The sequence below is a fragment of the Oryx dammah genome, unplaced genomic scaffold, assembly GCF_014754425.2.
Source record: "Oryx dammah isolate SB20612 unplaced genomic scaffold, SCBI_Odam_1.1 HiC_scaffold_23, whole genome shotgun sequence".
Lineage (NCBI taxonomy): Eukaryota > Metazoa > Chordata > Mammalia > Artiodactyla > Bovidae > Oryx > Oryx dammah.
In genome coordinates, this window is record NW_024070207.1 from 56,974,030 (window position 1) to 56,998,589 (window position 24,560).

A 24,560-nucleotide genomic window follows, 5' to 3' on the forward strand; every position below is an offset into this window, starting at 1 on the left:
GCTTCGCCCCGCCTTCAGCGGGCCGGCCGGGGAACGCCTGCGCAGCCCACCTGGGCGGGGCTTAGCTGTGGGCGTGGCCGGGCTAATTTCTAGTCTTTCTCACCGGTTTTTTTTTTTACGTGAAACTTGGGCCCACCAGTTCATTCTAAAGATCACCCCTGGATGTTCTTTGGAAGGAATGATGCTAAAACTGAAACTCCAGTACTTTGGCCACCTCATGCGAAGAGTTGACTCATTGGAAAAGACTCTGATGCTGGGAGGGATTTGGGGCAGGAGGAGAAGGGGACGACAGAGGATGAGATGGCTGGATGGCATCACCGACTCGATGGACGTGAGTTTGACTGAACTCCGGGAGTTGGTGATGGACAGGGAGGCCTGGCGTGCTGTGATTCATGGGATCGCAAAGAGTCGGACACGACTGAGCGACTGAACTGAACTGAACTGGGCACCTGGGCACGTGTCTCAGCTTTCCTTGCTTCCCCACCCCTGACCCTTCAAAGTGGCTGTCGGATCAGTCCCGATGCCGAAATGAAGACAGACGTCGAGGCACATAGAGCTTTGCAGCTTCTAATTTCCATCCTGCTAGAGCGGCACTGCCCAATAGAAACAGAGTGCGAGTCCCTTGTGGACTTTTAAATTTTCCAACATCCACTTAAAAAAAAAAAGCAAATAGAAGGTTACATCAGTTTCAGTAACAGACTGTATTTAACACAACGATCGGCAATATTGTCGTTTCAGCATATGAGCAATGCACATTATGAATGACATATTTTACCATTTTTTTGTTTGGTTGTTTTTTTTTTTTTCTGTACCAGGTCTTCTGGGGATGCTTTCTGGTCACAGCACAGCTGGATTGCAGGTCCACTACGGGTCTCCTTGGGCTTCCCTTGTGGCTCAGCTGGTAAAGAATCCACCTGCAATGCAGGATACATTAGTTCGATCACTGGGTGGGGAAGATCCCCTGGAGAAGGGAAAAGCTACCCACTCCAGTATTCTGGCCTGGAGAATTCCATGGGGTCACAAAGAGTCGGACACGACTGAGCGACTTAACTGAATGGGGCTCCAGGTGAAGTGATCAACACTCACAGGTCGCTCACCGCGGCAGTACTGGACCGCCAAGCAACTAGCAGCTCCAGGTTCCAGCTCTTTTCCTTCTTCCTTTTGTTCACTTCTCTTCTCGCTCTCAAGTGGGGATTCTTACACCTAGCCCCCATAGACTTGATTGATCTGGAGTTATTTCTTTATTGCTGTTGTCAATGGAATTTTTACCATCATCTTTTCTAACAAGCTGCTACTGACAGAAGAAGACAACTATGGCTCTTCTTCCATTTCCTCCTGTGCCATCCAAAGATTAGGAATTTTTCCATTTTATTTGTGGCTTAAAATATATGCAGTGACAGGTTTCCTCTTTTTGGGATCTAAAATCACTGTGGATGGTGACTGCAGCCATGAAATCAGAAGATGTTTGCTCCTTGGCAGGAAAACCATGACAAACCTAGACAGTGTTGAAAAGCAGAGACATTATTCTGTTGGCAAAGGTCCATATAGTCAAGGCTATGGTCTTCCCAGTGGTCACATATGGTTGTGAGAGCTGGTCGGTAAAGTGGAGTGCCGAAGAATTGATGCCTTCATACTGTGGTGCTGGAGAAGACTTCTGAGGGTCCCTTGGACAGCAAGGAGATAAAACCAGTCAGTCTAAAGGGAAATCAACCCTGAATACTCTTTGGAAGGACTGATACTGAAGCTGAAACTCCAGTATTTTGGTCATCTGATGCAAACAGCTGACTCACTGGAAAAGTTCCTGATGCTAGGAAAGATTGAGGGCAGAAGGAGAAGAGGGTGTCAGAGAATGAGATGGCTGGATGGCATAACCAATGCAATGGACATAAACTTGGGCAAACTTTGGGAGATGGTGAGGGACAGAGAGGCCTGGTGTGCTGCAGTCCATGGGGTTGCTGAGTTGGACACAACTGGGCTACTGAACAACAACTTCCCTATTGCTCAGATGGTAAGGAATCTGCCTGCACTGTGGGAGACCTTGGTTCAATCTGTTGTTCAGGAAGATCCCCTGGAGGAGGAAATGGCAACCCACTCCAGTATTCTGGCCTGGAGAATTCCAAGGACAGAGGAGGGCTACAGTCCATAGGGTTGCAAAGAGTTGGACATGACTGAGTGACTAACGCTTTCATTTTTCATCAGTTCAGTTCAGTTGCTCAGTCATGTCCGACTCTTTGCTACCCCATGAACTGCAGCACGCCAGGCCTCCCTGTCCATCACCAGCTCTCGGAGTTTACCCAAACTCATGTCCATTGAGTTGGTGATGCCATCCAGCCATCTCATCCTCTGTTGATTCCTTCTCCTCCTGCCTTCAATCTTTCCCAGCATCAGAGTCTTTTAGAATGAATCAGCTCTTCACATCAGGTGGCCAAAGTATTGGAGTTCCAGCTTCAACATTAGTCCTTCCAATGAACACTTAGGATTGATCTCCTCCAGGATGGATTGGTTGGATTTTTCATATATATATATATATGTGTGTGTGTGTGTGTGTGCGCATATATACACACATATATAATTGGTTTTTCCTCATTTAACTTTTATTCTATCTACAGTTTATTTTGTTGTATACCAAGGTAATCATAATAATACTCTAACTTAATGTTTTATACATAAGCCTTAATGAAATACATAAGAATGTTTATTCTCTGTAAGAGAATAAATATTCTTTACATTTTCTTAATGTTTCATACATACTTTGTTTAAATACAAAGTCCACAGTGTCAACCAATCCACCAGCATTCCATTACACCCCCCCATTATTTTGTAATGCTTTATTGATACGTATTTAGCTAAATTTCAGGAACTCACTAATGGTTCTCCAACACTCCTCATCTGATCTTTTAGCAAAGCTTGGCACCTTTGCTTTCAACAGATCCAGAACCTGATGGTTTTTCCCCACACTCGGTGCTATCATTGGAGTGCATGCCATCCTTATCTGTCTCCTAGATTTCTTCCTCTTTAGTTCCTCCCTCCTCCTGCTTGTTCCAACTCTATTGTCTTCTCAACACAGCCTCTGGAGACACCATGAAACTATAAGTCAGGCCATGTCCCTTCTCTGCTCCAATCCCGTCAATGGCGTCCCATCTCTAATGGGATGAAGATTGCCCCCATAAGATACATCCTAACCCCTGAACCCTATGAATATGAACTTATTTGAAAAAAGGGTGTTTGCAGAGGTCCTGCACTGAAGCATCTGCAGATAAGGTCATCCTGGATGACTCAGGTGGGCCCCAAATCCAATGACAAGTGTCCTTCGAAGAGAAGAAAGGACGCAGACAGAAGAGAAGACCGTGTAAACATAGAGGCAGAGATTGGAGTGATTTGAGACTTCAGCCTCTAAATCGGTAAGAAAATAAATGTTCTTTAAAGCCACCCAGTACAAATGAACCCATTTTCAAAACAGAAATAGTCACAGATTTCAAACATAAACCAGGGAATAAGGATGAGGAGGAATGTATTGGGAGTTTGGGACTGACATATACACACTACTATATATAAAATATAAAATCAATAACTAATAATAGTTAACTAAATAGATAAATAAAAATAGATATATAATATATAAAATAGATAACTAACAAGTACCTGTTGTATAGTACAGGGAATTCAATAGTCTGTAATGGCCTACATAGGAAAAGAATCTAAAAAAGAGTGGAGATATGTATATGTATAACTGAATTACGTCACTGTACAGCAGAAACCAACACACCATTGTAAAGCAACTCTACTCCAATAAAATCTTAGTCACTCAGTCGTGTCTGACTCTTTGCAACCCCATAGCCAGGCTCCTCTGTCCATTGGGATTCTTCAGGCAAGACTACTGGAGTGGGTGGCTGTTTCCTTTTCCACTCCAATCACAGTGAATTTTTTTTAATTAAAGATTAATTTATTAAAGAATAAAGGCACCCAGTTGGGAGTAATTTGTTACAGCAGCCCAAACCAATGGATAACCCATCTCTCTAAGAGTAAGAGTCAAAATGCTGATGACAGCTGTCAGTGACTGCCATCAGTTCCTCTTCTGAGCCCACTTGCTTCTGCTCATGACCATACTCTCACCCCTCTGGCCGCGGTGCCTCTAACTGTTAAGACTACTCCCCAGGCACACATGCTCTTAGGGCTCTGCCATCTGCTGTTCCCTCTGCCTTCAGTGGACCTTTTTTTATTGTCTGTCTCTTCACCAGAATGTTCACCTTATGAAGCCAGGAAAGTCTGGTCTATTTTGTCCACGGCTCTCTGCACAGCTCCTAGAAGATGCTCTGGAAGTATGTGTTGAATGAATCTGTGACTTCTGAACCCTTCAGTTCAGTTCAGTCGTTCAGTCATGTCCGACTCTTGGCAACCCTATAGACCACAGCACACCAGGCCTCCCTGTCCATCACCAACTCCCAGAGCTTGCTGAAACTCATGTCCACTGAGTTGGTGATGCCATCCAACCATCTCATCCTCTGTCGTCCCCTTCTCCTCCCACCTTCAATCTTTTCCAGCATCTTTTCAAATGAGTCAGCTCTTTGCATCAGGTGGCCAAACCCTAAACCTTTCCAGATCCCCCCTTACCAGCAGAAGTGGTTCCTCCTCCCCTGTCTGATGAGGCTGCTTCGACCTTCTTTGGAGACCTTATAATGATATGACCTAGTCAGTTACCAAGCAAGGGGATGCCCATTCTTATAACCTACTCCTCCCATCCCTTGTTGTCTCCAATCCCAAGATTTGAGGAGGATGATGTTGGAATGAATTGTCATGTGCAACCCACTGCCTCACCCCTTAACTAATGTCATCCCTTTGGGTGACATTCCTTTCAGCAAAACACTGAGACAGACTTTGGTGAACATTCTGGAGAACTAGTCTCAGGAAGGAGGTGGGAGGTTTTGCCATCGAAACAGGCTTGTGCTCTCAGTGGGAAGGATGGAATCCCAGAGAAGCAGAGTGTAAGTGGTGGCACTAAATCCCATAGAAACAGGATAGGTAACACAACACACAGCAGGGCTGGAAGCTGGAACTAAGATGGTTCACTCCCAAGGATCTTTGGGGTGATTGATCATGCTGTCATGAGTAAGCCCTGGAAGTTGGTGATAGACAGGGAGGCCTGGCATACTGCAGTTCATGGGGTCAAAAAGAGTCAGACATGACTGGGTGACTGAACTGAACTGATGAAAAATGAAAGTGTTAGTCACTCAGTCATGTCCAACTCTTTGCAACCCTATGGACTGTAGCCCGTCAGGCCCCTCTGTCCTTGAAATTCTCCAGGCAAGAATACTGGAATAGGTTGCCATTTCCTTCTGCAGGGGATCTTCCTGACCAATGGATTGAACCCAGGTCTCCCACAGTGCAGGCAGATTCCTCACCACCTGAGCCACCAGGGAAGCCCATTTATATATAGTTGTTGTTCAGCAGCTCAGTCATGTCCAACTCTTCAACCCCATGGACTGTAGCACATATCTGTAGTAGATCACCACCGACCAAAACGCTCAGTCTGGTGAACAGCAGCCTGCCTTTAATCACCACCATGGAAAATCATGGCCTCTCATCGAATTTCCAGATCCAGTCAATTCACAAGCTCAGCTCTCAAGCAAGGGTGAGGCCAGGTACACGGAATACTGCAAGTATGTACTCTTAACCTGCCTCTGACTTACCCTTGGAATCATAGAGGCCACTGTGGTCCACTAGTCAGAGATGGAATCTTAGTCTGGATCTCTCTACCTGTGGACACCGAGTTCCTGACTGCATAATTGGAAACCAACACAATTGGCAGCTGGAAGAATTCCAATGATGGAAAAATCATCAAAGGAAGCCCCAGGCACTGTCCCATCAATTATCTGGCACGTTATCATAAAGAAGTCCCCGACTGAGTGGATCATCTCATTCTTCCCCAAACCATCATGCTGGCCTGCCCCATTAAAGACATCATGCCAAATGGACCAGATGCCCAGGATCTAGCAAGTATTTCACCACCAAGTGAAAGATAAGCCCCATGAAAATCCAGGGGCCCAAAACTCTGAGACAGGTTGACAGGAATGGTCCCTGCAAAGAGAAACAGAAGTTGCTGAACCTGGAACTCACTGTCATAAAGAAAGAATCCTGACAATTGCTGGGCCCTGGCTGGGAGTGGCAGACCCCACTAGGATGGTTTTACATCTTGGCCAAAAACCAGCTGGGGAAATTGATGTGGGTCTATTTCTGGGTTCTCTATTCCATTCCATTTATCTATATGTTTCTCCCTCTACTGATACTAGGAAGTGGCAACCCACTCCAGTACTCTTGCTTGGAAAATCCCATGGACAGAGGAGCCTGATAGGTTACAGTCCACAGGGTCACAAAGAGTCAGACACGACTGAGTGACTTCACTTTCACTTTTTCTACTGATACCACACAACCTTTTTTTTTTTTTTTACTTTTTAAAAAATTTTAATTGGAGGCTAATTACTTTACAATATTGTGGATCCCACACAATCTTGATCACTGCAGTTAAATAATGAGCCTTGAAATGTGTTGATCTTGTATCCTGCAACTCTGTAAAACTCACTTATTGATTATGGGAGTTTTTCCAGTAGATTCCTTTGGATTTTCTATGAAGACAATGATATCGTCTGCAAACTGAGATGCTGTTATTTCTTCTTCTCATTCTGTGCACTTTTTGTTTTTTTCCCCTTATTGCACTGCCTAGAACTTCCAACATTGTGTTGAATAAGAGTAGTGAGGGCAGATAGCCTTGCCTTGTTCCCAACCATATGAGAAAATGCCCCATTTTTCACAATTTAACCACAACGTTAGTCATGTCCTCCATAGATGCTATTTAACAAGTTGAAGAATTTCCCCCTCTAGCCTTAGTACTGAGTGACTTACACATCATGAGCATTGTGGTCTTGAATCGACATTGGGTTTGTCAAATGTATGTTCTGCATCAATACAACCATGTAACTTCTTTTGCTTGTCAATATAGTAGATATCATTGATCAATTTTTCATATATTGAGTGAGCCTTTTATCTCTAGAGAAAACCCCACCTGCTCATGGTGTATAATTCTTTTTATGTGTTTGTGGATGTGATTTGTGAATTTTACATTATTGGCCTTTCACACACATGTATAGCTATCTCCCCATGTCTGTCCTTCATCTTGAAATTGGAGAAGAATTTTCTTTTTAAATTTCCTCTCTTTTCACAGAGAATAAGTTAGATGCATGGCCACTTTGCCCCATATAACATCATTAAAATAGAAACTCTTCCTTAATAGTGGATGCTTGTACAGTACTTAAAGAACTGCCAAAGTAAACCTAATTTTTTGGTGGGAGAAACTTCCTCTTCTCTTGTTTTGTTTTTAAATGTTGTTTCCTTATTTTATTGAAGTGTAGTGGATTTACAATATCATGTTAGTTTCAGGTGTTCAGCACAGTGAATCAGTTATATATATATATATATATATATATATATATATATATATATTCTTTTTCAGATGCTTTTCCATTATTATAAGATATTGAATATGAAGTGAAAGTGAAAGTGAAGTCGCTCAGTCGTGTCCAACTCTTTGCGATCCCATGGACTGCAGTCTACCAGGCTTCTCTGTCCATGGGATTTTCCAGGCAAGAGTACTGGAGTGGGTTGCCATTTCCTTCTCCAGGGGATCTTCCTGACCCAGGTATCAAACCCAGGTCTCCTGCATTGCAGGCAGACGCTTTAACCTCTGAGCCACCAGGGAAGCCCTATATAAAGTGAAAGTTGCTCAATTGTGTCTGACTCTTTGTGACCCTATGAACTGTACAGTCCATGGAATTCTCCAGGCCAGAATACTGGAGTGAGTAGCCTTTCCCTTCTCCAGGGGATCTTCCCAACCCAGGGATGGAACCCAAGTCTCCTGCATTGCAGGCAGATTCTTTACCAGCTGAGCCACCAGGGAAGCCCAATATTGAATATAGTTATTCATATAACTAAATAAATATTGAATATAGTTCCCTGCTATCCAGTAGGTCCATGTTGGTTATCTATTTCAAACTAAGCCTAAGAAGTCACAAAGGGAATCCAGCTTGTAGAAAAACACTTGCTCTTCAAATTATCTACTCTCCCCAGGCTGGAGTACAAACCAGCTGCCCTCTGACTATCTGTCATCATCTCAGATGAACGGAACTTGATTATTTTGACAATCATGGTGAACATTATGCTGGGCCATTACACTGAAGACATCATGGTTACTGCAGTTGGTGGCCAAGAGGTACCAGAGATGCTTCATCAAGTCACATGTCTGGGGAAGGAAACGGCAACCCACTCTGGTATTCTTGCCTGGAAAATCCCATAGACAGAGGAGCCTCATGGGCTATTGCAACAGGGTAACAAGGACAACCCCTGATTCCCAAAAAATATTCAGAAGAAAAAAAAAAAGACACATGTATGCCAGAGTGTGGAGTGTGGGAGATCAAGCCAATGAAAACCCAAGAGAATGACCCTTAGTGATGTTTTGGTATGGTCTGGACCATGCTAGGTATTCAGTAAGTTGCTGCACCTCATACCACCTCCCACTCGGGCACCACATTTGGTGGGGTTCTTCAGATTCCATAGGCAGCATATACTACATGAAATTGTACCCACCCGTGCTTCAGCAAGTTACCTATGAAGTGACACGGTTTTGGTGGGACCCAGGACAAGGAAAGTCTCTATGACAGGTACCAGTCACTTGACACACTGCAGGGCTGCATGGAGCTTATGACAAGTCCTAAAAAGAGAAACATCCTGTGGATTCCCGAAGGACATCATGCCCTCTACTACAAACATATTTTCCTTTTGATCAACAGCTTCTGGCTTATTCCTGGTCTGTGGGAAAGTCTGAATGTATGGCCATCTAATCCTCCACGGGAAGGGGAAGATTTGAGACCAGACTTATGCAGGTCTGGAAGGTATAGGACAGTCGCTCAAGCAGGTGGTTCCCAGCTCTGCGGCCCCTGCTGTGGACGACCCTTTCCCTTGACTGCCACGTGTCCCCTCCTAGGTGTCTTGTTCAAGGTCTCCAAAGGAAGCAAGTGGCAGGCTTCATAGGTTGGACTGAGAGTCTAATGGGGAGAATTGTTTTTACAGAGGAAAGTGAAGTCGCTCAGTCATGGCCAGCTTTTTGCAACCCCATGGACTGTAGCCTACCAGGCGCCTCCATCCATGGGATTTTCCAGGCAAGAATACTGGAGTGGTGGCCATTTCCTTCTCCAGGGGATCTTCCCAACCCAGGGATCAAACCCAGGTCTCCCGCATTGTAGACAGACGCTTTAACATCTGAGCCACCAGGAAGTTTACAGAGTAAAGGAATCAGCAGAGAGGAGTGAGTCTCCCCTCCCAGGAACTACCCTCAGGTCGCAGCCACTGGCACTGCTATGTACTCAGCCTGTCCACAGCAGAGACCTACATTCATTCCCTCAGTAAGGGAGTCTTTGGACTTCCCAGGTAGCTCAACTGGTAAAGAATCTGCCTGTAATGCCAGAGACCCCTTTTCGAGTCCTGGGTCAGGAAGATCCCCTGGATAAGGGATAGGCTACCCATCCCAGTAGTTTTGGGCTTCCCTGGAGGCTCAGATGGTAAAGAATCCACCTGCAATGCGGGAGACCTGGGTTTGATCCCTGGATTGGGAAGATCCCCTGGAGGAGGGCATGGCAACCCACTCCAGTATTCTTGCATGGAGAGTCCCCATGGACAGAGGAGCCTGGTGGGCTGGCAGTCCATGGGGTGACAAAGAGTCAGACGCGACTTGAGCAACTAAGCATAGCACAACATGGTGGCCTTCCGGGGGGAGGAGTCCGCCACCTGGTGGCCATTGATGAAATCAGCCCATATCCCGCAGTGGGAGGGGCCGCAATTTGTCCTGTCTTGAATAGGTACTTATCTTAAGCGACTTTTCGGATGACTTGCCCCCCCCCCCCCCCATAGACTTACTGTCTTACATTCACTTTAGCAATCTTTCATATAACAGTGCTTCTGACCAAGGTAATCCCTGTAAGACACGAGACTTATGCCCTATGCTCACACAGAGGAACTGCCCTGAAGACCCAGGCTGTAGACGGTGGGGATGGTCAGTCTAGTAGAGGTCAGTTCCTACCCTAGTTGGTGAAAAGACACTGAAGGGGAGCTGCTGTCTTACAGGAGTCAAGACTGAGGTGGTGGCCATTGTATGGTGCTGTTTCTCCTTTGCTGGAATCCACGGCCTGCGAATCAAGAAGGGGGAAGGATTCCTCACGATTAGGAGTCATCATTCCTAATCGTCTACTCTCAGGGCATTTCATCCCCTGCCTGCAGCTTGGAGCTCTGTTGGTTCCCAAGAAAGGGATGCTTCTACCAGAACCCAAGTGTTGGTTCCATCATATTGCAAGTTGAGATTGCCATCTGGTGACATAGGGTTTTTTATGCCACTGAAACAACAGGCAAATTACCAGTCTACTGAGTAGGCTTGGTTGATGTTGTTTTTTAGTTGCTCAGTCATGTCCGACTCTTTGCAACCCCAGGAACTGCAGCATGCCAAGCTTCCCTATCCTTCACTGTCTCCTGGAGTTTACTCAAATTCATGTCTATTGAGTTGGTGATGCCATCCAATCATCTCCTCCTCTGTCGCCCCCTTCTTCTGCCTTCAATCTTTCCCAGCATCAGGGTCTTTTCCAATGAGTTGACTCTGCATTGATTGGGTGGCCAAAGTATGAGAGCTTCAGCTTCAGCATCAGTTCTTCCAATGAATATTCAGGGTTAATTTCCTTTAGGATTAACTGGTTTGATCTCCTTGAAGTCCAAAGGACTCCCAAGAGTCTTCTCTAGCACAATAATCCAAAAGCATCAATTCTTTGGTGCTTAGCCTTCTTTATGGTCCAACTCTCACATCCACTCATGACTACTGGAAAAACTATAGCTTTGATGATACAGACCTTTGTTGGCAAAGTGATATCTCTGCATTTTAATACACTGTCTAGGTTTGTCATAGCTTTTCTTCCAAGGAGCAAGTGTCTTGTAAATTCATGGCTGCAATCACCATCCCCAGTGATTTTGGAGCCCAGGAAAATAAAGTCTGTCACTGTTTCCAATTTTCCCCCCATCTATTTGCCATGAAGTGATGGGACCGGATGTCATGACCTTCACTTTTTGAATGTTGAGTTTTAAGCCAGCTTTTTCACTCTCCTCTTTCACTTTCATCAAGAGGCTCTTCAGTTCCTCTTCACTTTCTGCCATAAGGATGGCGTCCTCTGCATATCTGAGGTTACTGATATTTCTCCAGGCAATCTTTATTCCAGCTTGTGCTTCATCCAGTCTAGCATTTTGCATGATGTACTTTGCATACAAGTTAAATAAGCAGGGTGACAATATACAGCCTTAAAGTACTCCTTTTCCAATTTGGAACCAGTCTGTTGTTCCATGTAAGGTTCTAACTATTGCTTCTTGTCATGCATACAGGTTGCTTAGGATGTTATCACCTGAAAATAGTGTCACTGTTCACCCATGGGATTGAAAAGGATTATGAATTGAATCCAAGGGATCCTCTGGGGTACCTCTGACTCCTGCCACATCCAGGCAGACCATGAAGGCTTCAGGCTCAGCAGGAAGAAAGGTTTGAGTCACTTACCAGGTAATGGATTCTGACCAGCTGAAGTTGGAGAGCAAAAGGAAGACAGGGAGGGTAGTGAAGAAGGAACTTAAAAAGACCAAGGGTGGTCTCAAGATCAGTTACAGAAAGGAGAATGGTAGTAGCTGTTGGAGGGTGAAATGTTGTTGCTGAACAAAAAGACGCTGGGATTCTTGGCCTCCGGAGGAGAAGAATTCAATCCGGGGCCAGAGACGAGGCTTGATCACTCAGAGCTTTGTGTAATAAAGTTTTATTAAAGCATAAAGGAGATACAGAAAGCTTCTGACATAGGCATCAGAAGGGGGCAGAAGGAGTACCCCCTTGCTAGTCTTCAGCTGGATGTTGTATAGTCTCTAGCAGTCTGTTGGAGAAGGCAATGGCACCCCACTCCAGTACTCTTGCCTGGAAAATCCCATGGACGGAGGAGCCTGGTAGGCTGCAGTCCATGCGGTCGCTAAGAGTTGGGCACAACTGAGCGACTTCACTTTCACTTTTCACTTTCATGCATTGGAGAAGGAAACGGCAACCCACTCCAGTATTCTTGCCTGGAGAATCCCAGGGACAGAGGAGCCTGGTGGGCTGCCGTCTATGGGGTCGCACAGAGTCGGACACGACTGAAGCGACTTAGCAGCAGTAGAAGTCTGTTAATGAAAGAAAGGAATGTCTTAAAACTCAGAATGGCACCAGGCCCCTCATCCATAAGATGCATTTTGGGATAATCTTGGCACCAGATGATTCATCCCGGGCCATAAAATGATTGACTTGAATCTTGTAGAAGGGCAGATTACCATACAAATAGTTTCGTTTACATAGATTAGGGGAACAATGTCTGAGTATGGTTTGTCAAGTAGTTTCTGAGGCATTAGGCAGAACCGTCTTGAAGACAGAGTCTGGGGTAAATGCATAGTACATTAACATGTCTTAAGACAAACATTTCCATAAGAAAAATGCATTGATTAACTCAAGGTTTGAGAATAGTTAAATTCAGGTGGAACCAGGTGTCATTATGGCAATACAGTATTTTAAGAGAAACCTTTTACATTTGTATAGAGAAGGAAAAAAATATCACTAGTTTGTTTCCTCCTGCCACTTAAGAGAGATAAAAATGTCTGACACTTGCAGCCTATTTCCTCCTTTTGGAGACCCCTGGCCTTTCTTCCTGTTACCCTCTCAAGGGGAGGGACATGTCAACTTTCCAATTTTCTTTCTCTACTGATTTTATGGATGTCAAAGAAAGGTTGATCGAGGTTAGCTTTAAGTTTTCCTTTAGGTTTGAGACTGTTGAGGTGAGATGATATGTGAACCAGAAGACAAATCAATATCCCCTAGAGATGGATATAGTGACTTATGGGCATTGTGGTCTCCTGTTTTAGGGAGTGCTGTTTCGTTTGTAGGAGGAATAGTATAGCAGCTTTAAATTTGCGAAGAACCAGTGGTTGTTGCTAGGGGGTGTATATTGATATTGGCTAGCAAGGGGGTTTAGTAAAGTGGATAGTTGGTTTTCTCTTAGCTGCCGCTGACTCCTGACGCTACAGCACTTCCAGTGGTTTTGTAAGCACTTTCTCCCTAAGGGCTTCCCTGGTGGCTCAGATGGTAAATTCGGGAGACCTGGGTTCGATCCCTGGGTTTGGAAGATCCCCTGGAGAAGACAATGGCCACCCACTCCAGTACTCTTACTTAGAAAATTCCATGGATGGAGGAGCCTGGTGGGCTACAGTCCACGAGGTCGCAAAGAGTCAGACAAGACTGAGGGACTTCACTTTCTTTTGCTCCCTGAATTAAATCCCTTTCTGCTTGAAACCCCGAGAGCAAACTCTGTTCCCCACAGTGAATCCTGACTGATTATAGAACAACACATGAACATCAAGGTACAAGAATCATTGCTCTCTGGAAGGACATGGTAGGAGGCTGAGAAGTCTTTTTGTCAATCAACGAAATGATGTGACCTTTGTTGCTTCCAAGTGACCCTTCCGAGGGAGAGGCATCACACAGGTTAGAACTCTGGGTGCTGATCTGAACTTTGCTATTCGTGCTTTTATGTTTACCAAGTGTGTTCACCAAGGGCAGAGTGTCCCTTGAAGAGCATACAACCAGGCCTGGCTGCGTCTCAGTTCTTCCGTTGGATGACTTTGGCCGGAGATGTCTTGCTGTGGCTGAGCTTACTCACCTGCACGATTGAGACTGTGATAATAGGGGGTGTGGATCTAGGGAGCTAGCTGCCTGTCCAGCGTTTGGCATAGTTACGGGGCCCTGCAGGACTCAGCAAGTGTCGTGTGGGTGGCTGTTGTTTACCAGCCTCAGTCCCCGGCTGCATTGTCTTTCTGGGATCCATCTTTTCAAGTCTGCAAACAGCCCTTGCCTGTGTGAACCGTTTGATCGGGGAGGACTTGGGTTCTGTCCTGCCGCCGGAGTCTGCAATCTTTGGGGGAGGGCTCCAGGAGAAGCAGTCCTTGGTGAACCAGGGGAAGCGGGAAGTCACGGGGCGCTTAGGCTGCGTCCGTGAGCTTTGACTCCGCAGGTGCGGGTGTAGATTTCGCCTCTCGCGACTCCGAGGCCCGAGGCCCGGAGACCAGCCCTTCTGACGCGGCCAATCGGGGTGGGAGGGGAGGACGGGGGGCGAGATTGGCGGCAGGGGGACCCGCTCCGGCCCGCCGGGCTGGGCTGCCCGGAGCCGGGGGGTGGCGCCTGCCCCCACCCCGGGCCGAGGGTCGCGGGGCCGCCGGGGGGGTGGCGGCGCTGGGCCGGCGATCGGGCGGGAGGCGCTGGGCCCGCCCCGCCGGCAACCCCACCGACTTCCTCCGCCGCGGGCGCTGGCCGAGCCAGAGGGAAGGCAGGCACCATGAGCACGGGAGACACCGTCTGCACGGGTTGGCTGGTCAAGTCGCCCCCTGAGAGGAAGCTGCAGCGCTACGTGAGTAGGGGGAGTTGCCCCGCGCCCTCGGGGGGTCCTGGGGCCCTTCCGCCCGCGGGGGATCCCCGGGATCCTCCCCACCCCCGACGCTCCGGCGGCGGGCGAGGCAGGCGGCCGGCAAAGCGAGATCGTACGTCGAGGAGACGAGCGCCGATCCCGGTCTCGGAGCGGGACCTCCCGAAGGAGCGTCCCGGTCCCCGGGGCCGTGGCGGCGATGGGCCGCGAGCCCCATCCTTCCGCGTAACTGTCATCGGACACCGCCGCCCTTGCGGTCTTCCCCAGGCTGTTCCTTCTTCGTTCTTTCTTTCTTTGGACGCCCCTCTTTGCTGGTACTTATGGGCACCGCGGGTTTTCGGTAGGAGGAGACACGGGGCGCTCCGGAGACCTCCCCTTCCTACGCATCCCATCACCATCTTAAATGGACGACCCCGGCTCGAAATTTCTTCTCTCCAGCCGCGTCAGCAGGACAAGGTCTTTGCAACGTACACTTGCTCAGACCCCTTTCTCCGCTGACCCAGGAGCAGACTCGTGTCCGTCTCTTAGAGGCATTTTCTCATTACAGCCATAGATAGATATTTTTTTTCCCCCTGATTTACGACCAGTGTTTACCTTCATCATTCTTTTGGGGTCCACCAGTCCCTAAACACGAGGTCCAATATTTCTCGGGCTCTAAGCACTCGACAGCTTTGCTAAGGGTGCAGCTGCTTGGAAAACTCACTGACGTTCAAAGGTGGGGGGGGGGGGCGGTGACGGTCTGCGACAGACCCGGCCTTGCAAAACCAGCTCGAGGCAGGTTTACTCTCTGCCCTTCGACATAGGAGCGAGTATCCGACGCTGCAGGAAGCTGGCGAACCTGCAGACCAAAGTTCGTGGAAGGTTGTTGGCTAGGACTGGTGTATATCTTGTCCTGACGAGACTGGCTTAGGAAAGTTGATTAGCCGCTTATCCACTTGGGGAAAGCCATGAGTGTCTACACCTGTTATCACATGTGTTTCCTTCTCGGGAGGTCCGATGGAGGTGTGGCAGATGTGGACTTTGCACTGGTTACTGTGTGAGGCGTGTGATCGGGTGGTGATGGAGGAGACTTAGGACGCGAGACTGCCTCAGTGGCATCCTCCCAACACTCCAAGACCAGAAAGGGTAATTTTTTCTAATGAGGGACATAGTCGTTTAGACCGGCTTTTATGCTTTTTGGTTGAAAGCCATCTCGGGAACACACGCCGAAGTCGTTTCTCTCTCTAAGCTCTGCAGGAATCTCCTGTAGCCACTAGGTGGCGATCATGCGTCAGGGCCGCGAGGCAACGCGAAGCTATCACTCAGCCGCTGTTGGTTCAGATCTTATAGGGGGTATTCATTCCTTCTTTCTTTTAATTGAGCACCAACTCTGAACTAGGCCCTGTGTCATCGAGAAAAAATAACTTGCTCCCTGTCCTCCGGAAGTCCACACCATAACATTTGTAACACAGCGACATAACAAAGCAGGCTACTAGCACAAACAAGGCAATAATTCAGTTCTTACATGGCCAGAGCAAGTAGTACTCTGTTCATGTTTCTTAAATGACTAACAGAAGCTGAGTCTGTTTTTAGGTAAATCTTTCAGTGCAAGCTAAGCTGGTGTTTCATCCTCTTGAATCCATGAGCCAAGTTAGTTTTGTGACTGCTCTTTTAAATTTAAAATTTAACTGTAGTTGATTTACAGTATTGTGTTACTTTCAGCTATACAGCTATAGAGTTTTTCCATGATAGGTTATTGCAAGATATGGAATATAGTTCCCGATGCTACACAGTAGGACCTTGCTGTTTATCTGTTTTATTCATATTAGTGTGTGTCTAATTCCCAACTCTTAATTTATCCCCCACTTTCCCCTTTGGTAACCATGTTTCTTTTCTGTGTCTGTGAATAGATATTATGTCTACATGTTTCAAAAATTTTAAATAAATATATATATATATTTAAGACATACATGGAGAAATCTCACTCTCCCCTCTGTCATCATCCATCTTAATTGCCCTTAGCCCTCAATTAACCATTTTTTTCTTAGTTTGTTCCTTCACCTGTCCAATATTTCTTTATATAAATACAAGGACATATGTACATAGCTCCTTATTTTCCCCTTTCTTTCACAAAAGGTAGCTTAGTCTATATTCCATTCTACGTTGTCTATTCATTTAAGAAGACAAATAGATGGCTAACAGGCACATGAAAATAGGCTCAACCACTGATTGTCAGGGAAATGCAAACCAAAAGCACAGGTGAGCTAGCCCCTCACACCTATCAGAATGGCTGTTAGAAAGATAAGAGTTAACAAATGCTGGCAAAGATGTTGGAGAAAAGGGAACCCTCCTACACTGTTGGTGGGACTGTAAACCGGCACACAGACTATGAAAAACAGTACGGAGGTTCCTCAAAAAATAAAAACAGAGCTACCATATGATCTACCAACTCCATTTCTGGTTATTTATCCAAAGGAAACAAAATCACTGATCCACAAAGGTATCTGCACCCCCATATCCACTGAGGCATTATTTATAATAGGTAAGGTAAGCCATCTAAGTACCCATCAGCATATGAATAGATAAAGATGTGTTGGTTGCTCAGTCGTGTCCAACTCTGCGACCCCATGGACTGTAGCCAGCCAGGCTCCTCTGTCCGTGGGATTCTCCAGGCAAGAACACTGGAGTGGATTGCCATTTCCTTCTCAAGGGAGATAAAGACCCATCTTTACCTACACATATATATACAGGGGGATATTATTCAGCCATCCAAAATAAGGACATCTTGCCGCTGGCAACAACATGGATGGAACTTGAGGGCATTATACAAAGTGAATTAAGTCTGACAGAGAAAGGCAAATACCAGGTGATCTCAATTTTATGTAAACTCTTCAAAATTGAACTCAGAGATACAGAGAACAGCCTGGTGGTTGCCAGAGGCAGGGGAAGGGGGAGTGGGTGGGTGACATGGGTGAAGGTGCTCCAAAGGTACAGACTTGCATTTATAAAATAAATAGTTCTGAGTATATTAATATACAGCATGGCGACTGTAGCTAGTAATACTGAAATGTGGATTTGAAAGTTGGTAAGAGAGTTGATCTTAAAAATTCTCAAAAACAAAAAGTTACTCTGGAATTCTGTCCATGTCAGTGACCAGAGAGCTTCATTATTTTTGACAGCTGTGTAGCATCTTGATGTGTGGCCATACCATGTTTATTCAGCCACTTCCCTATTTTGGACCCCTGAGTTGTTTCTCCTCTTGATGTGTACAACCATGGCCACAACTAGTAACATTGCCCAGGTTATGCTTTCCTTTTTGTGCAGGTACACCTGGATGATTTCCAGAGCTGGGATTGCTGGGCCTGTGAATCTACAATCCATAGATATTAACAAATGTTCCATTTTGCATTCCTTCCAGCAGTGTCAATACTGCTGGGCCAACAGCACGTGATGTTAAACTTGGACATTTTTTGCCATACAATATGTGAGAAATGGTGTTTCAGTGTCATTTGAATTGGCAGTTCTTTTACATGGAGGGAAGTTGAACATGTCTTGACATGTGTGTGCCTTCTCCCTGTTGGTCTCTTTAGCTGCAATTTTTAGGAGGTGATTAGTCCTTTGGGAGAAGAGATGTATATACTTTTCCCTTGTTTGTCACTTGTATTTTGACTCTGCTTCTGGTGCTTGTATGGTTTTGTTTTTGTTTGTATTTTGTTGTATTTGATCATTTTTTCCCCTGAGTGTTTGGGTTTATTGAGGCATTGGGGTCTATGGGGGAGATGCAGGTACTTGCAGGTCAGGCATCAGCCTGGGGGGATGATGATGCTGGCAGGTGGCCAGGGGTGGGATCTGCACCACCTGGATTGACTTGAAAGTGTGACTCTCAGCTCCCTCCTGCCAAAGCCTGGGGCTCCAACTTGCTTGCCTAGCAGGGGTGATTGCCCCTGTACTGGGCATGGCCTTGTGCTGGGGCAGTGAGTTCGTACATTTCTCCTCCTTCAGGCAAGGCCCACAGCCCTTCTTCCTCAGGAATGTCATCAGCTCAGTGTTTGGGACACTGGGGTGTTGGGTCTGAGCTGCTGAGCAGAAGCAAACAGGAGCCCTGGTTTGTGTTTTATTTTTTATATTTCGATTCAGGATCCTTTTGGAGTTTACCTTGGTGCAGACGTAAAGAACGGATCTGATATTATTGTTTTCCAAGTTGCTGTACAATTTTGCCAACACAAAATTATTTAAAAAATTGGTCTGTATCTCTACTGGTGTCAAATACTGCCCTTCCTTATCATAGATAATTCCTATATTTCATTCTGGTTCAGTTTCTGGATTTTCTGTTATCTTCTATTGTATCTCTGTCAACTCGTGCCATTATTATGCTCTTTTCATTAGAGAGGTTTTACAATTGACTTGAATACTGATATGGCTGCTGCTGCTTAGTCATATCTGACTCTTTGTGATCCCATGGATTGCAGCCTGCCAGGCTCCTCTGTCCATGGGACTCTAAGCAAGAGGACTAGAGTGAGTTGCCTTGCCCTCCTCCAGGCAGACCCAGGGATAGAACCCGGGTCTCCTGCATTGCAGGCAGATTCTTTACCGCTGACCCACGAGAAAAGCCTCCACTGATATGGCTTTATTGTTGGTGGTGTTTTGTTGTTGTTGTTGTTGTTGGAATTTTTAGAGTTTAGTTTGGCTAGTTTTGATTTTATTTTGCCACATGAACTTGAGAATTGGCTTGCTTACTTTCAAAAGAAAATCTGTTATTATTGGAAAGGAGGGTTATTTTAGATTTTTAAATTAACTTAGAGAGAACTGATATTATGGTGTTGAGCCTTTCTATCCAAGAACAAAATATGTCTTTCCAGTTGTTCAAGTCAGCTTTTATGTCTTAGAAGAGTATTTCCAGGTTTTTCTCACATAGGTCTTTGCACACTTATTAGTCTTATGTCTGTTTGGGGTTTCTGTGTGTGTGTGTGTGTTGTTGTTGTTTTCACTTTTGTTTTTACTGTAGACGGGGCTTTCTCCATTATGTCTACTAACTTGTTTGTATCTGTAGGGCTATTAGATTCTATCTTCACCTCCATTCCTTAGAAAACACAACTTGAGCCAAAACTTATTTGCTAAGGCTCTGTTGGGGTTGTAATCTCAGTGTGGTGAGAGTGATGGAAAAAGGAAAGGAAGTAAATAAAATACAAAATAGTGTGTTACTGAATTGGTTGCAGTTTCATAAGAAAACACACCCACTGGTTGGGTCAGATGCATGGACTTGGACAGGCTCTATAGAATCAGTTTGTCTTTGAGACGGTCTTTTGCAACAAAGAAGGGAGATGAATGTATCTCCCAGTTCGGTTATAGGGCCTGTCTCTCAGTGTCTTTCTGGGCAACCACTGGGAAAGCGAATGTTTTGTGGCCCGGTGTCTAATCTGAATCCAGGAGTGGTGGAAGCCTCTGGACTATTTGAGGGTCCATTGGATCAGACCTGGGCACAGTGGGGAAGGACTCTCAGCAGAGGCCACAGCTCCGCACAAAGCGAGCAGCCAGGCCTGGAAGGCAGGTGGGGCCAAGTTCAGCTGGAAATGCACAAAATTTGGTCCAATATAATTTCAACATATTAATATTCTATCCTCTTACCTTTGATTTATCTTATTTTTTTGTAGTAGTTTTTCAGTTGATTTTTCTTTGGGGATGTCCTATGTAGACAGTCATGTCATCCAAAATAGAATTTTACCACTTCTGTTTTCAATTCTTATGTATCTCATTTTTTCCCCTTTTGTCCAAATGTGTTGGGTAACACCCCAATGTGAAAAAGTAGTATTGACAATGGGCAAGCCTATTTTGATCTAGAGTGCAGCCAAAAAAATAAAATAAGCAAGTCAAGATCAGTGTTTTTCTATTAAGAAAGATACTGGAACTTTATACCAATTGAACAACAAATCCTCATTTCCTTTTACCCCTGTTCCCTGGGATCCACCATCATACTCTCTGCATCTAAGAGTTTGACTATTTTAGGGACCTTTTCTTAAAAGTGGAATCATGCAGTGTTTGTTCTTCTGTGCTTGACTTAGCTCACTTAGCATAATGTCCTCCAGGTTTATCCATGTTGTCACAGATGGCAAGATTCCCTACTTTTTAAAGGCTGAGTAATATTCCATTTTATGGACATAACACATTTTCTTTAGCCATGTATCCATCAGTGAATATACTTAGATTGTTTTTGTGCCTTGGCTATTGTAAACAATGTTCTGATGAACATGTAAGCATAGATATCTCTTTGAGATCCTGATTTGAATTCTTTTGAGCATATATCCAGAAGTGGGATTGCTGGCCCCTCTTGGTATAAAGTGTTAGCTGTGTCTGACTCTTTATGACCCCACATACTGTAGCCTGCCAGGCTCCTCTGTCCATGGAATTCTCCAGGCAAAAATACTGGAGTGGGTTGCCATGCCCTTCTCCAGGGGATCTTCCTGACCCAGGGATCAAACCCAGGTCTCCTGCATTGCAGGCAGATTCTTTACCATCTGAATCACCAGAGTATAAAGTCTCAATTATACAAGATAAGTTGTTTCTAGAGATTGACTGTACAGCATAATGGTTATAGCCAACAATACTGTATTATGCACTTAAAAGTTGTGAGAAGGTTAGGTCTCATGTACGTGTTCTTAGTGCACACACATTCACACACACACAAAGGAACACAGGGAAACTTTGGGAGGTAATGGATCGATTACCTTGTGGTGATGGTTTCACAGGTGTCTACATATGCCAAACTCATCAAATTGTACATGTTAGTTATGTACAGTTCTTTGTGTGTCAATTATACTTCAATAAAGCTGTTTGTTAAAAAAGGAATATATTGACTTTTGGGCTAGGAAAATATATTTTCTTCATGTTAGTGAAATATTCCACAATTCCTGTATTAATCAGTTTTTTTTCCATCAAAAGTCATTTTTGGATTTTATTAAGTTTTTCAGTTTTTCTAGTGATGGTCACATGACTTTTTCATTAAATCTGGCAAAGCAATGAATTCTATTAATAGATCATCTAATATTAAACCACTTTTACATTTCTGGAAAGAGTACCAGCTGGACAAGGTATAATTTTATTGTGTTGTTGGGTTATTCATACTAATATTGGTTTGGCCATAAAGTTTGCTCAGTTTCTGAGCAAACTTTATGGCCAACAAAATATTTCATATTGTATATTTGTACCAATATTCATGAGAGAGACTGGTCTTTGGCTTTAAATTTGGCTTTATTTATTTCTGTACAATCTTTAGCAGATTTTGGCATAAATGTTATACTTGGCTCAGACAAAAATTTGGAAGTGTGCCATATTCTAGAATATTTTAAGTAGAGTTGGAATTAACAGCCCTTTACAATTTTGGCAGAATCCCCCTCTAAGCTATATCTGGTGCTTTTTTGGTGTGTTTAGATCTTTGTCAACTCTGTTTCTTTTATGGAAATTGATTTGTTTAGTCTATCTTTCCCTGAGTCAGTTATGTAAATTATACTCTTCCTGGAAAAGTATCTGTTCATTCTGGCCATCAAATTCATCACATATAATTTTATAAAATATTCTTATGATTTCTACAATTTGTTTTTCCTCTTCCCAGAGGTATTGCTTTCTTGTCATTGTGAGTTTGGGCTCTGTTCCTTTTTCCCCTGTTGGTTAGGTTACTTGATGTGTTCTGTCTTGTTGAGTTTTGTTTTGGCACTGAATCAGTGTTTTGCTTACTATTAGTTCTACTTTTTAATTTTTATAGCTCTGTAATTTCTCCTTTTCTATTTATTATTCCTTCATTCAATTTCAGTGCATTTTAGAAATGAGGAAACTTGGACAGACCACATACTCCTTGTAGATGTGGTACCAGTCAAAGTTTTACTTTGCAAGCACCAGAAGCTGATCCTGACTGATTTCAGCAGAAAAAGAGCTTATCAGAATGATATTGGGTCTCTGACAGACATGCTGAGAGGGCTGGAGAACCAGTTTTGAGGTTAAACAGCCAGGAAAAAACACCCCAAACCACAACTCAGAGCTAGTTCTAGTGAGAAACCCGCTGTCACTACTGCCTACCTGCTCCTTCCCTCTCGTGTCAAAGAGAGCGGGTGTCTGACAGGCTGAGTGAGGCCACTGGGCTGGAGTTCACCACCACCAGCAAACCCTACAGAAAATAGTAGGGAGAAGAAAGGAGAACAACCATGCCTTAGCTGGGCTTCGATGGTGGCTCAGACAGTAAAATGTCTGCCTGCAATGTGGGATACCTGGGTTGGATCCCTGGGTTGGGAAGATCCCCTGGAGAAGGAAATGGGCACCCACTCCAGTACTCTTGCCTAGAAAATTCCATGGATGGAGGAGCCTGGTGGGCTACAGCCCATGGGGTCACTAAGAGTTGGACATGACTGAGTGACTTCACTTTCTTTCTTTAGCTGATAAAGGTGTTTTTGCCTAGTGAGGTGACTGGAACCTTCTTTCTTGAGGACTCGACTCCTTGGTGGCCCTTCCAGTGGCACTGGGGAGATTAGAGTGCTTAAAAGCAGCTCAATGCCGTCAAGTGTCCCATTCCAATGCTTTGGGTCCAGTCTCTCCTAAATGTGGTCGTGGTTTCACACAGAAGACCTGGTGGAATCACTGGACACCTTGCAGCATTAGACTCAGGTTGGTTCTGGAGGATCTCAACCCACACCTGTAAGCTAGAAGAGTCGAGTTTCCCAGACCTGCTTCGCCCAACAATTTAAGTCTTGGAGTTGGTCAGCCTTTTGCACATTGAGAAGCAGACATCTGCATTGGAGTACTGGGCACACTGGGATCAGGGAACTATTACTCGATGAGGATTTAATTAGAGGGCTCGCAGACTGTGTTGGGTCTGCAGCAGCGATCTTGAGGTTGAACTGGCAGGGGAGACCAGCTGGAAGGGAAACTGGAACAGAAAGGTTATTTGTAGGAGTGCAGCAGAAAGTAAGAATATGCAAATAATTCTAGAGAAATAACCAATGTCAGGTGTCGACTGCTTAATGAAAACATTCAGGAGAGATAGGTTGTTGAGCAGGGCGGTTGGCAAGCTGGGCCACAGTGCAGTTCTGTAAACTTCAGTGACTGGCAAGTGTATCAGCGGCGATCTCATGACACACTGGCCACGTTTTTTGAGCAATCACGTGTTGTTTGGACACTTTACCAACAGGAAACTGGTTACATAATACTCTTCCCAAAGAGGTATGTGACAGCTCCGACTGGACAGTCTGCCCATTGTTGTTACCTGGTGAGATTATGTGGAACACACACTTGCTCTCACTGACTTGGGTTCCTCTCAGGCATCTGAGTATGGCCGGTGGATGCCGCTGATCCTTCCATATTCTCGGGCCACAGACCTGCCTCTTCTGAGCTGTTCCCAGGACAGAGTGCACTCCTGGGATCAAAGCCTCAGGCCGAGAGGAGCCAGGCGCCCCTTCCCCTGCTGGAGGCTGCAGGTCCCCCTGGCTCAGGGCTGGCAGCCACCACACTGCTGACTCATGCCGGCTTCCTGTCGAGGGAACCACATTTTCCTCTGTGCTTTTGCTGAGCTCTCTCTCTCTCTCTTCTAGCCTCTACGTGTGCTGTTGATGTTTTGCTTTGTCAAGGCCTAGGGACTGGACCTTTCCTTTCTTCCTGGTTAATTTCCCCTTTCTGATCACTGTGGAACCTTAAGGCCAATCTGTCCAGATCTTTGGAGTCCTGATTATATCATAGAGGCCATGCAGGAGGGAGCATGGGACCACAGACCTTAGTTTGGGGGCAGGTCTTTGAGTTTGAGAGTGTCCCAGATGGGCTCAGTGGTAAAAAATCCACATGCCAGTGTGGGGTATGTGGGTTTGGTCTCTGGGTGGGGAAAATCCCCCTGAAGGAGGAAATGGCAACCCATGCCAGGATTCTTGCCTGAAGAATCCCATGGACCGAGGAGCCGGGTAGGCTATAGTCCAGGGTGTCACAAAGAGTTGGACACAACTGAGCACAACCACTTGGAGTCACAGAGTCACAGGGAATGTGTCAGGACCGCTG

At 45.4% G+C, this 24,560-nt stretch overlaps 1 protein-coding gene across 1 annotated transcript in view; it reads left to right on the forward strand.

Annotated features, from left to right (window-relative positions):
- The first annotated feature begins 14,408 nt into the window (after window positions 1–14,408).
- Window positions 14,409–24,560, forward strand: part of GAB3 (GRB2 associated binding protein 3) — a 91,835-nt gene continuing 81,683 nt past the window's right edge. Inside the window, exon 1 of the mRNA XM_040265614.1 lies at window positions 14,409–14,540. Within this exon, the coding sequence (XP_040121548.1) occupies window positions 14,469–14,540 (72 nt within the window). The 5' untranslated portion in view covers window positions 14,409–14,468. The remainder of the gene's footprint in view (window positions 14,541–24,560) is intronic.